The 13,754-nt window shown below is 39.5% G+C and overlaps 1 protein-coding gene across 2 annotated transcripts in view; it reads right to left on the bottom strand.

The window, feature by feature from the left end:
* Positions 1–313: 313 nt before the first annotated feature.
* The window catches only part of NDFIP2 (Nedd4 family interacting protein 2), a 45,670-nt gene continuing 32,229 nt past the window's right edge, over positions 314–13,754 (bottom strand). For both annotated transcript variants that reach the window (XM_025209322.1, XM_025209323.1), the window contains exons 6-8: positions 9,527–9,593; positions 4,113–4,218; positions 314–3,292 (exon numbers count right to left, since the gene is read on the bottom strand). In XM_025209322.1, the coding sequence (XP_025065107.1) occupies positions 4,115–4,218; positions 9,527–9,593 (171 nt within the window). In that variant the 3' untranslated portion in view covers positions 314–3,292; positions 4,113–4,114. The remainder of the gene's footprint in view (positions 3,293–4,112; positions 4,219–9,526; positions 9,594–13,754) is intronic.

Here is a 13,754-nt window from a genome sequence, read left to right as displayed (position 1 = left end):
AAAGGAAAATCAGCATTACATACATTTCACATTTATACTAAAAAGTTAAAATGTCAACACAGTAAAAGTTTTGAGTAATAAAACATGGGATGAAAAAAGGAGGAAAAATAGGGGGAGCAAGTTAGCAATATCATTTGCATGTAATTCCATGTTAGTCAATTGCAGCAGAATACTGCAGCATGAAATTCTCTAATGTAAGGTGCAAAAACTAAAAAAAGCAAGGGTCTTACACATTGCTCTTCTCTGGCAGAAGGACAATAAATGAAAAAAGTATAAAAACACAGATGAAATTCAGAGGGAAATGCAAAACAACTATTAAACATAATCATTTTATTTCTTTTATTTTTTCCAGAAAAGCCCGGGAAAGGGAGGTTTCCCAGAAGTATTAGTTTATAATTGTTTACCTTTTTTATTAACTATGCAAATTAAGAACAATAAACTATGTGACCTGTTTACATATGCATTTTTTAAACATTCAGCGTAAATACAAAATTGAATAAAGCATTACTAGTTTAAAGACAACAAAAATCTCATTTTTTTTTATGTTAGTATTAAAAAAAATTCAAATTAAAAAAAAAAAAAAGGAGGATTCTGCCCTCCCACAAAGCAAAATATGTTGATTACTGGTTGTCACTGAGATTCCAGTTGTAGTAAAGGATTAAGAGGTCTATTCTCCTATCCTGGCAAGGCATATCTCTTACAACTATTGCAGGGAATTATGTTTGTTTATGAACAGTAGAATGCACCCCTAAAGAGATGATACCTTTAAAAACATAATACTATTACTGTTAAGTGAATACTAGTAAGAGTGCATTGGTTTTATTTTTTTGCTGTTAGTTTTAAAATAAAAGACTGATGAAGGGGAAAAACACCCCCCTCCCCCTACATACATGTATTACAATTTTAAGTCGGATCTACATTTTTTTGAAAGACTGAAGTCATTTTTTCTAAATTAAGCATGGTGAGATACCTGTAAGCACCATTTGAGAAACTCAAAGTGGATTTCAGGGTAATAGCAAACAGAACATTTGGTAAATACAAAGGTTAATGTAATTAAACAGGGACCTGATCTGCAAAGCTGTTGCTGGAGCAGAGACCTATTTACATAAAAAGGGCCTAGGACCCAACCTTAGCAATCTTTGCTGACTGGAAGTAGATCTGTCTCTTTCAATGGAGCTATCTACAGAAGAAAGAGTCATTTGCATAACCAAGGGTTTTCAGGATTGGGTCCAAATTAGTTACTCAAATCATGCAGAGAATAACCTGCTGTTCAAATGGACATTCAATACCTTCTACCCTCAAAGAATTATACCAAAAATAAAACTATAACTTTAATGTCCAAATTAACAAAACATATATTGTTCATATTATGAGTAAACATAATTTAAAGTGAATGAGAAATACTATGGTTACAAATATAATTTTGACATCACTCCTAAGAAACAATCTAAACAGTAATTTATGCATAGATATTTACATGGGGGCTCAAAGTGGTATTTCATTTTTAAACAAACTACTAAGTTGGTCTGAGTTTGATAAAATGCTGATCATTAAACACTTATAATAATGAGGATTTGCAAATTTTTGTAAACTTTAACAAGTGTTCTATGTTGCACAATCATTAATCTAAATTACATAAACACTAACTAACTGTTTGAACTGGTTAATCTGAATCAGTATATTTCAAATTTTACTGAACTAAACTTCAGATCAACAAGTCAGTGGTATACACATGCTGTAAGACAAGATACCACTTGAGTCTTTAAGATACAACAAGCACAGATTAACCAAGTCTGACTGTATTTAATCTCTACTAACAGGCTGTATTGTAGGGTATGATTTTATTTCAGTCCTATCCTTTTACTTAGCACATAAGCAAATGTGCAAAAACAAAAAGGCAATGTTTTATATATTTACGTGAATGAACAAAACTGGGACTTAAGCATAAACCACCCTGTCATTCTTTTTGAAGCTGCATCTTTTCTTCACTAATTTGTCTTCTGTTTTTAGTAGTCTTCTATCATATTAAATTGGAGAGTTACAGATCATCTGGAAATTTCACACTGGTATAGGAAGGGAATGTCTGGTCGATGCAGTCTAGAGATAAAGAAAGAATCGTACTTCAGTTCATCAGATTGATTAACTGTAAGCAACACTGATAATTGAGGTGAGTGTTAAAGCAGGAAACCATTTTTTTTTTTTTTTTTTTTTTTTTTTTTTTTTTTAAAGCAAAATCAATTTTCTCCCAATCAGGATGACAGGAGAAACTGGCAGAAAAGACCCATCCAAAATATTTTTAAGGCTTCTGTTTTTGGAATATTTATTCATATTACAGTATTTAGAATAGCTAACATTTATTTGTTTATTTAGAAATCATTTTACTGGACAGAAAATATCTTCTCTATATCAGTTCGCTTATGCTTGCTGACATTTGCTTTGTAGTTATTACTTCAATTAAATATTTAATACCTTTGAACAAATATTGGGCAAGTCTGTCTAGCTCTTGAAGAACTTCTTGAGTCTGTGTAGCTCCTACTGTGTAATGGTTAGAGATGCTTTAAGCTAATAGACCAGTCAATAGAAAGTTTCTTATTGTCTACAGTGGGTGTTACATAAAGGTCCTAATCTTTCATCCTATTCCAGAATTTCAAGCCTGAGGAGATGAAAGACCAATAGCATATGCTACTACACTATCTTCCTCGCATCCACCTTTTGAGGCAAAGTCAGCCAGATACTATTAGACTTTTAATCACCCAGCATTTGGAAAGCTCTATTCCTACATTAAATTTTGTTCTACATGATCTAAATTTATTAAATACATATTAGATGTTTTCATGCAGGAGTTTACTATACATTTTTCCTTAACTCTAAAGAGGCCACTTTATTGCTCAGAAAATAAAATGTATATTATTGCTACAAAACGAAGGGAACACTGCACTGTAGATGTTGCTAACTTAGGCTGTTTCTTAAAAGGCAATATATTTTTCAGTTATCATTTAAGAGTTTACCTTACTGCATAGTTTTGACAAAATGGCACATGATAAAAGCATATTACATTACAGTTTTATTCACTTAACAGATTAATTCCATGATCAAGAACTGAAAAGCACAGCAGAAGTAATGATTTTCCATATTTATCATTAGGTGTTCATTAAAGTGGATTTTGCTGTCTTAAATAAAAAGACACATCCTTTCTAGGCAAATACTGTCTCAGGATTTTTGTTTTGTTTTGTTTTTTTTCAGACTTCCAATAGTGAGTTGCTGGTTACTTCGTACTGATCCTGTAGCCAATCTTGAAAAAAGAAGTTAAAAGAAAGTCTGCTTATTATAGTAAATACAGCTTTTAAATTAAATAAAACTGAGAACCAATACTAAACATTTAAAGCTGTGCACAAAATAATGAAAATGCATGGTAATTATTTATGGACTCAAATAGAATCATGGTGTTAAAATCAAACAAATCTCCCCATGTTAAATTATGCAGCAAAGGCCAACAATCCACATAATGGCTAAGTAGTACTTAAGAGACAAAAAGCCAAACTGATTAGCCAACTAAAACAAGAACATAAAGTACATTGTTACATAAATAATAAAAATTATGGTTTGTGATTAGCTTAAATCATTCATATAAAACAGGCAATACACTGATAGTCTGGCCTCAGGAGTGAATGTCAATCAGATTTAATATTCAGGTAGATCAGTGCTTCCTGACTGGCTGAGAATAGGTTGACTGATGAGCCAATCAGTTCTCGTGTGCTAATGTCCATATCCTGATTAGCTGCAGCTACTACTCTTTATACAAAGTGAACTTGATTTCTAAGCTTATATTTGCTTAGAACATTAGTTTCAAAAGAAAGAGTTTTAACTTAAAAAAAATTCTTAATGTCAGAAGAGGAGAATTCTGGATGCTCCTGAAGTATACTTCAGAATGGAGACAGAATTCATTGTTACAGCATTTAACATGCATACAACAAAGACTTATTGTTTTGGTGACCAAAACTTAATGTTCCCTGAAGGAAATGTTAGGCTGTTAATATCTGTTGACCAAGAAAAAACAGAATTTATCTCCTGGGACAATTAACATTTATCTCAATAAAATAACAATTGCTTACCTCTAGTACAAGAAAAAAAATCTTGTCCTATGAGCAGCTGCCATACTTTCAGACATGTTTCTGACTTTAAGGTAATTGACAAACCCTCGAAAAAACAGGAGAAGGCCTGAAAGCATTAAAAATGCAGGTAAATAAATGTACAAAAATATCTAGTTGTATAATATTTTGAATTTTTTTTACCGTCCCATTAAAAGAATGCAAAAAATTGAGAGAATGTGCGCATGCGCGCGCGCACACAATTTGACCTTCAAAAACCCAATCTATGAGGTTATGAATATAACCTAACCTCATGATGTTTACCTACACCCAATGTACAGATACAAGAGTTCCGACAGCACAAAAGATTTTACAATTAATTTAGACTCGGGTTTAAGACTATCATTTGTACTAAACTTAAACAATTTTTAAAAGCAGACAAAATCCTTGAAATACAGTTTTAAAATACTCCGTTTAAAAAAAGGGTTAAGCAAATACAGGCCTCAACAGCAGGATGAGTTGTTGCTGTTTTAAAAGACAACTTGAATACTGAAATACAGCCAGAAATATATACATGTAGATGAGTATAAATATGTTGCCAGTTAGGGAAAAACCCAACATGCCAGGTAATAATAAATGTAAATAAACGGTGCCTCAGTATTTGGACAGGTGTATTTTTATACTAGTAGACTAAAGAAAGACAACATTGGACAATCACTCTGGAGCATGAGTTACAAGTACATACTTTATTTGGTCACACCGCAGATCACCTGGAAACTAACCACACTCTCAGCTTTCAGCTACAGTAGTTTAAGGAGTCACCATACAAATACACATAGTTATCATATGAAAGTTCTTGTTCCAAGTGTCAGTGTATAAGAAGATGAGAGAGCTCACTATCACAAGATACTGTTGATGGCAATAATTTATCAGTTCAAAGATGCACAGGACATTTATTTGAACAAGAGTCAACCAGAAAAGAGAAGGCAATGTGGCATAGCACAGACAGAGAACTTGACCAGAAGTCAGCAGTCCTGCCACTTGTCTGATAGACAAACTTTGGAGATCATTTTACCTCTCTATGCCTCAGTTTGCTCATATATAAAGTGGGGTAATAACACTTACAACTCCTTTTAAAAATGTGAGCTACAGAGGATCTCATCAATAGAAGGCATTACTACTACTACTACCACCACCACCACCACCACTACTAACATTATGGTAAGTATTGAAATAAAAGTTACAGAATGGACATAACTCCTTATGTTTCAAGGCTTTAACAGTTTGGATTTAAGTGTCAGAAGTATATTAATGCCACATCTGCAGTTTCTTGCCCTTTTCTTCAGCAGGTCTGGTGCTGCCCACTGTCAGACATAGCATGCTGGACTAGAGAAGACTCTGGGTCTGATCCAGAATGACAATGCCTATGTGCAAACTGATTGTTTTCCTTCAGATCTAGTAAGTTTTTTTGGAATACTTAAAAAACCTAAAAAAACAAAAACAACAACAACAACAACAGAGTTCACCAACCCAAATGCACCTTTTTCTAAAGTATATCAAATTTAAATATGCAGAGTTGTACGCTCACATGAGCATACAATTTATTTGCAATTGTCTTGAAGATGCCAACATGCCAATGGATTACATTTTTTTTTTTTTTTTTATTGTGCAATACTGAAAACCACTTCTAGCCACAGTGACTGGAAGCATTCTTCTCCCTATATCCCATCAAGTAACATGTCAGTGCAGTTAGCGCAATTGCTCCGCTATTTTTCTTCCCATTGTCTGGATTCTCAGTTTCTCTCTCATCACCAGGGATCCTGGTTTTCCGCCATTAAAAAAAAAACCAAACAAAAAAACCCCACAAATTCTCTGATAAAAACCCCCAAAACTGTGGTCAAAATTAAATGCCTACCACAGCTCTGCTGGTGTCCCTCACCCCACCCTCAGCCCTGCTGGAGGGGGCCCCCAGCTGCCAGGGCTATGGGGCCACAGTCCACAGTCCCCTGCCCCCAATGGAAGGTAGCAGCTGCTACAGCAGGAGCACAAGCTGGCTCCCCTCTGCTGCTGCCTGCTGCAGGCATAGGCAGGGCTAGCTCCCAGTGGCAGTGTGCACTCCTGTGGAGCAGGGGAGACCTGTGCCACGCAGATCTGTGCGGGAGAGGCAGGGCGGATGTGCACTGCCCCTGTGCAAGCAGAGGAAGTGTGGCCAGGGGAGCAGCAGGCAGTTTTCATGTGTGGCCCCACTGTGCCCTGACATGCCAGTCACACATACTGCGCTCTGGAGAGCCTGGGGGAGGGCAGCATGGCGAGGAGTACTGTGTTTGTAACCCAGGGTTTACAGAGTGCTCGGCTGGTTGGAAACCCCTGCTGCTTTGGGCTGGCTGCAAATCCTCCCTCCCAGCTACAGTGCCCGGCCAGGGAGTACCCAAGCTGGCTGGGGGCTGAGGGAGCAGGGAGGTTTGCAGCTGGCTGGGATTGGTGGGGATTTCCAGCCAGCCGAGCACTCCAGTAGGGAGGCCACACACCCCCTCCCAGCCAGAGTGCCTTGCTGGCTGCAAGCCTCCCCGCTTCTTTAGCCCCCAGCCAGCTTCCCCCTCCAGCCTTGCCCCGCAACCCCGAAGCCCCACTTACCTCCAGCAAGAAGGATAAGCCTGAAGCAGTCTCCGGTAAGTGTGAATGTTGGGTCCTGCCCTTCCCCCCTCCCTTCCCCTCCAGGCAGAGTTGGGTTTCCCTGCCCCTTTTGCAAACAGCTCCTGGAGGCTGGAACTCAGCCAGCCTGCAGAGCTCTTTGCAAAAGGGGGAAATCCGTGGGTTTCTTTTCTAAAAGGGAAAAATCAGTGTTTTCTCTGATAAAAATGCAAAATCCGTGGTTTTCTCTGTTTTTCTGTGGGAAACGGAAAACCAGGATCCCAGCTCATCACAAAATCTTCTCTGTTTTCCCTTTTTGCTCTTTTTTGTTGTTATTGGAAAAACCTACACCAAAAACTCATTCACCCAGATGAAGGCTCAGGAAGATGCAGCTGATTACCATCTCTGGGCATTTTCACACATGCAAGCTCCACAGCACCAGACACTTTGAAAAGCACCAAGTGTCGCAACGCTTACAGTTGTATAAGCAGTGAAACGCACGTCAGTGCTGAAAAAATGGTGGCGATGTGCTTTTGAACTAAAACACAGAAGGTGCTTTAGTTCAAAAGTGCACCACCACCATTTTCTGCACGCTGAGATGCATTTCGCCACTTATATAACTGCACATGACACTGCTCCAAAGCAGTGGGTCTCTGGCGTGTTGCGGGACCAAAAAAACTGTGTGTATAAATGCCCTCTGAGGCTCAGGTAAAATGCACTCAGTGACTGAGCTGAATGTTATGGCAATCTGGTACAGTTTTGCTGCCTGAGCCCCCAGCCACATACACGTGACCTGATTCCACATCCAGATGTAGGGCTACTGCAAGAGCAGAGTGGAAAGACAGGTAGTATTCAAGGAGTCAGGTGCTTTCTATTGTAAATAATGTAGTACTTTAAGAGGCTGTACACTGAAAGCAGATTCCAAGCTCAGTCACGGTTCCACTATTCCAGGGTTGAAACTTAGCCTTATAGTCTTCAACAATCATGGCTGGCTAATCTACTGGTTTTAAAATTAATATGTTCTTTCTTGTCACTCTACTTCATGTATTGGGGACATGGATTATTTTATATCTTCAAAGTATTTAAAAATTTAGGACCCACATTCTAAAAAGGTAGTCTAATCAGGAAGGTGTTCAAAACACTATTAAGAAACTTCTGACAGCATTCCTTGACACTGAGCACACTCAAGTATTTTTACTTGGCAATAATTCTTATACAGAATTAAATAACAGCTAAAGTGCTTAGCTTCCAATCTGTAAGTTTGTAATATGCAAGCAGACCCGTTTCAGTCAAAATATTTTCTATAAAAAAGGGTGACACTTAATCGCTCTATGCGTTTAAATGCCAACCAGTGCCTTTCATCCCAGTGAATTCCAAAGTATAAAATTTGTAGTATGAACTACCATGAAAACGTTGTAATTCAGAGTCTAAAGTTTGACTCCCAAATAAAACAGGCCTGATCTGTGAAGTTTCTGAGTTCCCATTCAGACCAATGAGATCAGCATGAGCTACAGGTACACAGTACCTTTAACAAACAACACTACTGTTACTTGGGTTTAAAAGCCAAATGTTAGCCACACAAATTTGAACATATTGGCCCGGGCATGCATGTACACATGTATGTGCAAAGAATTATTTCATTACTGCTGAAACAAAGCCACCTCTGAAACAGAATTGATGAATAAGAAGCTGTTTAAGGGGTCTGATGATGAAAAGTTTTAAGCACTTGCAATTCCCACAGATTCCAGGCCCTATGCAGTGCACAGGTACAGAAGAAAAGCAAATTCAAGATAAAAAGCAAAGAAAACCCTCATACCTAAGTTAAGGGGTAAGGGAAGTTTTAGGTGGCAAGCACATTGCCATTGTACTCCTAGGAATCACAAATAGTCAAGATCGGTTATGCTTCTCACTCCCAGCATAGGATTCCCTAACATTTTGCTGCTAGGTCATTGGCTCAGAAATGACTCGGAGAAAGAGTGCCACCTACTGTATCAACCTCATCACAGGTTACTGTTTCTCTAATTAGGAAACAGCAGGAAATAGGATTAGTAGTACAGCCTCAAGTAAAATCAAAGCATCTACTGTGTTTCGTATCAAATTAGAAAATTTGTGTAAGAAAAAAAAAAATTTACAACAGTAATATTTTTTGACATCACTGTTATTGAAATCAGAGACAAAGGAGCAAGAGTTAGAAGTGTATACAACTTCTGAGCATGAACCTAAGCATAGTTTTCTTCTGAAAAGTGACTGAACGGAAGCACTGTGATCAGAAAGCATGAAGCTTTTCCCTTGCCTGACTGAGTAATAATTAATGCAGTGTGCATTTCAAAAGGCAAAAAGGATGTTATCATGACTCAAATAAAAGATGATAGTATCTGTCATCTCTTTTAAATCAGTCATCTCTCTTAAAATTTAAGGAACCTCCAAGAACAAATGTGTACAAATTTCATATGTACATACTGAAAATTAACAACTTTCACACACAAGCATAAATGTAAAAAAAAACTAAGTTCAGCTTCATAGTTTTCTGCTCCTAGGTCAGCTGTAAATGTTGTTGATTTTTGCTTATAATTATATCTGGCACAGAATTCTAATGTGAAAGTTAATAAAATAATTTGCAACTCTCACAGTAACACCAGGGCAACCGAGAATTTGGTGGTAGTAATGGAAATAAAACATACAGGATTTTCAGTAGATGAAGAAACAACTTAATATGTTACAGAACTCAATTTTTACATGCACAAGCAACTGTTTCATCTTTCAGAAATACCACATCAAACTACAATTTGTATTTGATTATGACTTACCAAGTACAAGAAATATCCACCAAAGCCAGTACTGTCCATTGAAATATCCAGTAAAGTAATCTGAGAACTAAAATACAGACATAAAGATTACCCACAATAACACAGATGACTAACGTACATTTAATATATTTAATAAGTGCAGAGAAGACAAATGAAACACAGTCAAGAAGTGAATTTATATATAAAACAATGCATTGGGACACAAATGCAAACAATTACTTATGCAGCTGTAGAACATACAAATAGCTCTAGTGTTAATTGTTGTTCAAACATTTCCCACGTGCCTGTCAAAAATATCTTTAATATTACTTGTTTGAATCATCTGACATTTTCTATTATAATAAATTACCATCAGTTCTTTTTCAGTGTCTGCCATCCCAAACACATTACAGCAGCCTGCTGCTTTAGATATTAACACCAAAAGGCACATTAGTTTAATCTTATCAGACAGGGATGTTCTGCTGACCCCTCAAAAGAAGAGCTTTTGACCTTCTGTACACCCCCTACTGTTAATCGCTGCCAAGAATACCAGTCCCATAAAGACCCCCAACTCATTAAAGTCTTTTCATTTTCAAACCAGCATTCAGTTCCCAGCAGTGAGCTGAACGCAGCTAAATGAACCTTGAAGCAGCGTTTCAACTGTTCCTGTTAGTGACCACGGTAGACAGTTTTGTCCTCTCTGATGTGGGAATATGAACAGGCAGGCAGCTGGAGGGCAGGGTGTGATGGTATTGAAGACAGGTATCTTTCCCTTTACCAGACTCCAGACTGCATGCTTCAGTGATAAAAAAAAAAAAGCTAATCAAATGTCTCCAGAACACGCATTAGATCTCTCTACTCCCACTTCTAAACAGTTACTGAAAGTAACTAAATATTCTGTGTAGCAACAACTGTTTAATGATCTTCTGTACATTTCTTGTGTTATTGCTATTCAGCACCCTTGATACATATTGCCAACAATGCTTGTCCATGTTTTATGACAGCAAGCATATTACTGTTTGGTCCAGATATTACTTAAACTAAATTGAAGATGCAAGATCAGATACTCAGCTGGCACAAATCAATGGAAATCCCTAGATTTAGATAAACTGAGGATTTGGTCATCTTTATAAATTGTGTTCATGTGAGTGGGTGTGGGTCCACCTGCATATTTTCCAAGAGTAGAAGTAATTCTAATTCTTTAAAAGCTACATTGACATGGTATCTTTTGGCAATTCTACTTGCATTCATTTCTTTAATGCAACATTAAAATGGAGGAGCAGGGAGTGGGGGGGGGGGAAGGGGGGAACAAAACCAAACCACATGCAAGTATTCATATAAAGTGAAGAGTCAACGGGAGCAGACTCATTCTTCAGTATTCCTAGGAAACACATTAGCATTATTCAGTCTCTATTTGTAATGCACTACCATATACTACAAACTTGAATTCAAATGAATTTTATTTCCATTTAATTAATAAGTAATATTTATTCAGAGTAGCCATCAGGCACAGGATTGTGGGAAAATGCCTCACATTTTATCTACACCAGCGGTTCTCAATATTTTGAGACTTTGGGCACCTCTGGATAGACTCACAGCACCCTTTGCAAAATGCCATGGGGTTTGTTTGTTTTTTTAACTACTGAAAAAAAATGGAGTGAAAAAGAAGAAAGCAGTTTTTCTGTTGCAAAGAACTCAAAGACCACAACTATATGGAATTATATTTGAAATCTTTGGATTTATTTTGTGAATCATGTTTGCAAACTTAATACAAACATAGTGTGGCAACTTGTAGAACCCCCTTGAAAAGATCTCAAGGCACCCCAGAGTGCCACGGCTCCCTAGGTGAGAATCACTAGTTTACATCTTTGCCGAAACAAGCAATTGTTGCTATGTTTGCATATAAGTTTTGTTGCTGCTGGCAACTGACAAGAAAGAGCCTAAGTGGCCGAGGATGGTTCACTCTATTCAGTTTTACCATGTTCCTCTGCTGAGAAAGGCAGTCCTGCCACAGAGCAGTCCTAGCTCTGCTGTGTGCCCAGGGATTGGCACTTTGGCCTGTTGGGACTGAGGGACTCACTGGGGGCCAGACAAAGCCCCTCTGCAGGCCCGATCCACCCAGCCTACAGCACCTGGCCATGCCCCCACCCGGCCACTGGAGGTAGGGGTACCCAGCTGCCAGCAGGGGCCCCCCCTTCTCCTGCCCCATCTGACTCAGGGGCCACCGTGCCTGCTGCTGCAGCAGGAGAGGGGAGCAACTGGCAGACCCGACTCGGGTCCCCACTGGTGGGATAGAGAGAGAGGGGAATTAAACCCCTCTCTGGCTAGTTAAGCCCAGACTGGCCAGCCCCCCTCCCCCACTCACCCCCCATAGCTTCTCTGAAGCCAAGGGCATACTCTAGCACCCCTGGCTCCTAGCCTGAGCAACTGCAGGTATGTGCCCGCATATCTGTTCTGTTGCAAACTGGTTTACTCTCTGCAGGTTAGACCAGGGGTTTACAACCTTTTTGGATCAGTGTACCCCTGGCAGCCGGACTCAAGGGGTAGAGGGGGGGAATGGAGTGCAGCCAGATGCAGAGCAGGGAGGAGGGGGTGGCATGCAGCCAGATGCAGAGCGGTGGTAGCACCTCCTAGGGCCTTCTAAATTACCCCCGGGGGTACTCATACCCCTGGCTGACAACCCCTGGATTAGACTAACCTGCAAAGGTTGAATCAATTCAGGCTCCTGCTTTTTGAATGTCTGTCCCTAGCCCAAAGCAGCCAAAAGCTTGGAGGAGAAAGGCATTTCCATGGGACCTGGGAGATCTAAGCATAAGTCCCTTCTGAATGAAGAACTGAATGAAGCATGAAGTTTCACTAATAGTAATATATATTGCAGTGAAAAATTGTTTTTGTCAAATTGGAATTTTCCATCAACAAATATTTCATCCGAAAAAAGAAAAATATAAAACCCCACATAACATGAAATCTGGTAAAGAACTGGGATTCTAAAGTAGTAACATATAAAATACTGAGTTAAATATAAGCTACTGTAAAATGGAGTAACTCTTGAAGTTGTGTAACAGTCAGTATAAGTTTACATTTGTGCTTAAAAAAAACAAAAACAAAACAGACTTTGGAGTTAAGAAAAACTTTACTGTTATGTAAAAAGGAACAACAGGACTGTTATTGGCACCACAGGCCATCCACTAGTGGCCTACCCCACAGTAGGCAGATTATTTCCATCTATTCTCCCTAGATTCATAGATGTTAGGGTCGGAAGGGACCTCAATAGATCGTCGAGTCCGACCCCCTGCATATACAAGAAAGAGTGCTGGGTCTAGATGACCCCATCTAGATGCTTATCTAACCTCCTCTTGAAGACCCCCAGGGTAGGGGAGAGCACCACCTCCCTTGGGAGCCCGTTCCAGACTTTGGCCACTCTAACTGTGAAGAAGTTCTTCCTAATGTCTAGTCTAAATCTGCTCTCTGCTAGCTTGTGGCCATTATTTCTTGTAACCCCTGGGGGCACCTTGGTGAATAAATACTCACCAATTCCCTTCTGTGCCCCCGTGATGAACTTATAGGCAGCCACAAGGTCGCCTCTCAACCTTCTCTTGCGGAGGCTGAAAAGGTCCAGTTTCTCTAGTCTCTCCTCGTAGGGCTTGGTCTGCAGGCCCTTAACCATACGAGTGGCCCTTCTCTGGACCCTCTCCAGGTTATCCGCATCCCTCTTGAATTGCGGCGCCCAGAACTGCACGCAGTACTCCAACTGAGGTCTGACCAGCACCCAATAGAGGGGAAGTATCACCTCCTTGGATCTGTTCGTCATGCATCTGCTGATGCACGATAAAGTGCCTTTAGCTTTTCTGATGGCTTCGTCACACTGCCGACTCTCATTCATCTTGGAGTCCACTAGGACTCCAAGATCCCTTTCCACTTCCGTGCCTCCCAGCAGGTCATTCCCTAGGCTGTAGGTGTGCTGGACATTTTTCCTCCCTAGGTGCAGCACTTTGCATTTCTCCTTGTTGAACTGCATTCTGTTGTTTTCTGCCCACTTGTCCAACCTGTCCAGATCTGCTTGCAGCTGTTCCCTGCCCTCTGGCGTGTCCACTTCTCCCCATAGCTTTGTGTCATCTGCAAACTTGGACAGAGTACATTTCACTCCCTCGTCCAAGTCACTGATGAAGACATTAAAGAGTATCGGTCCAAGGACCGAACCCTGTGGGACCCCACTTCCCACACCCTTCCAGGTCGAAACCGACCCATC

Source organism: Alligator sinensis, unplaced genomic scaffold (assembly GCF_000455745.1).
Source record: "Alligator sinensis unplaced genomic scaffold, ASM45574v1 scaffold1044_1, whole genome shotgun sequence".
Classification (NCBI taxonomy): Eukaryota; Metazoa; Chordata; order Crocodylia; family Alligatoridae; genus Alligator; species Alligator sinensis.
Note: the sequence above shows the minus strand (reverse complement) of the source record. Positions and strands in the feature narration are given on the sequence as shown.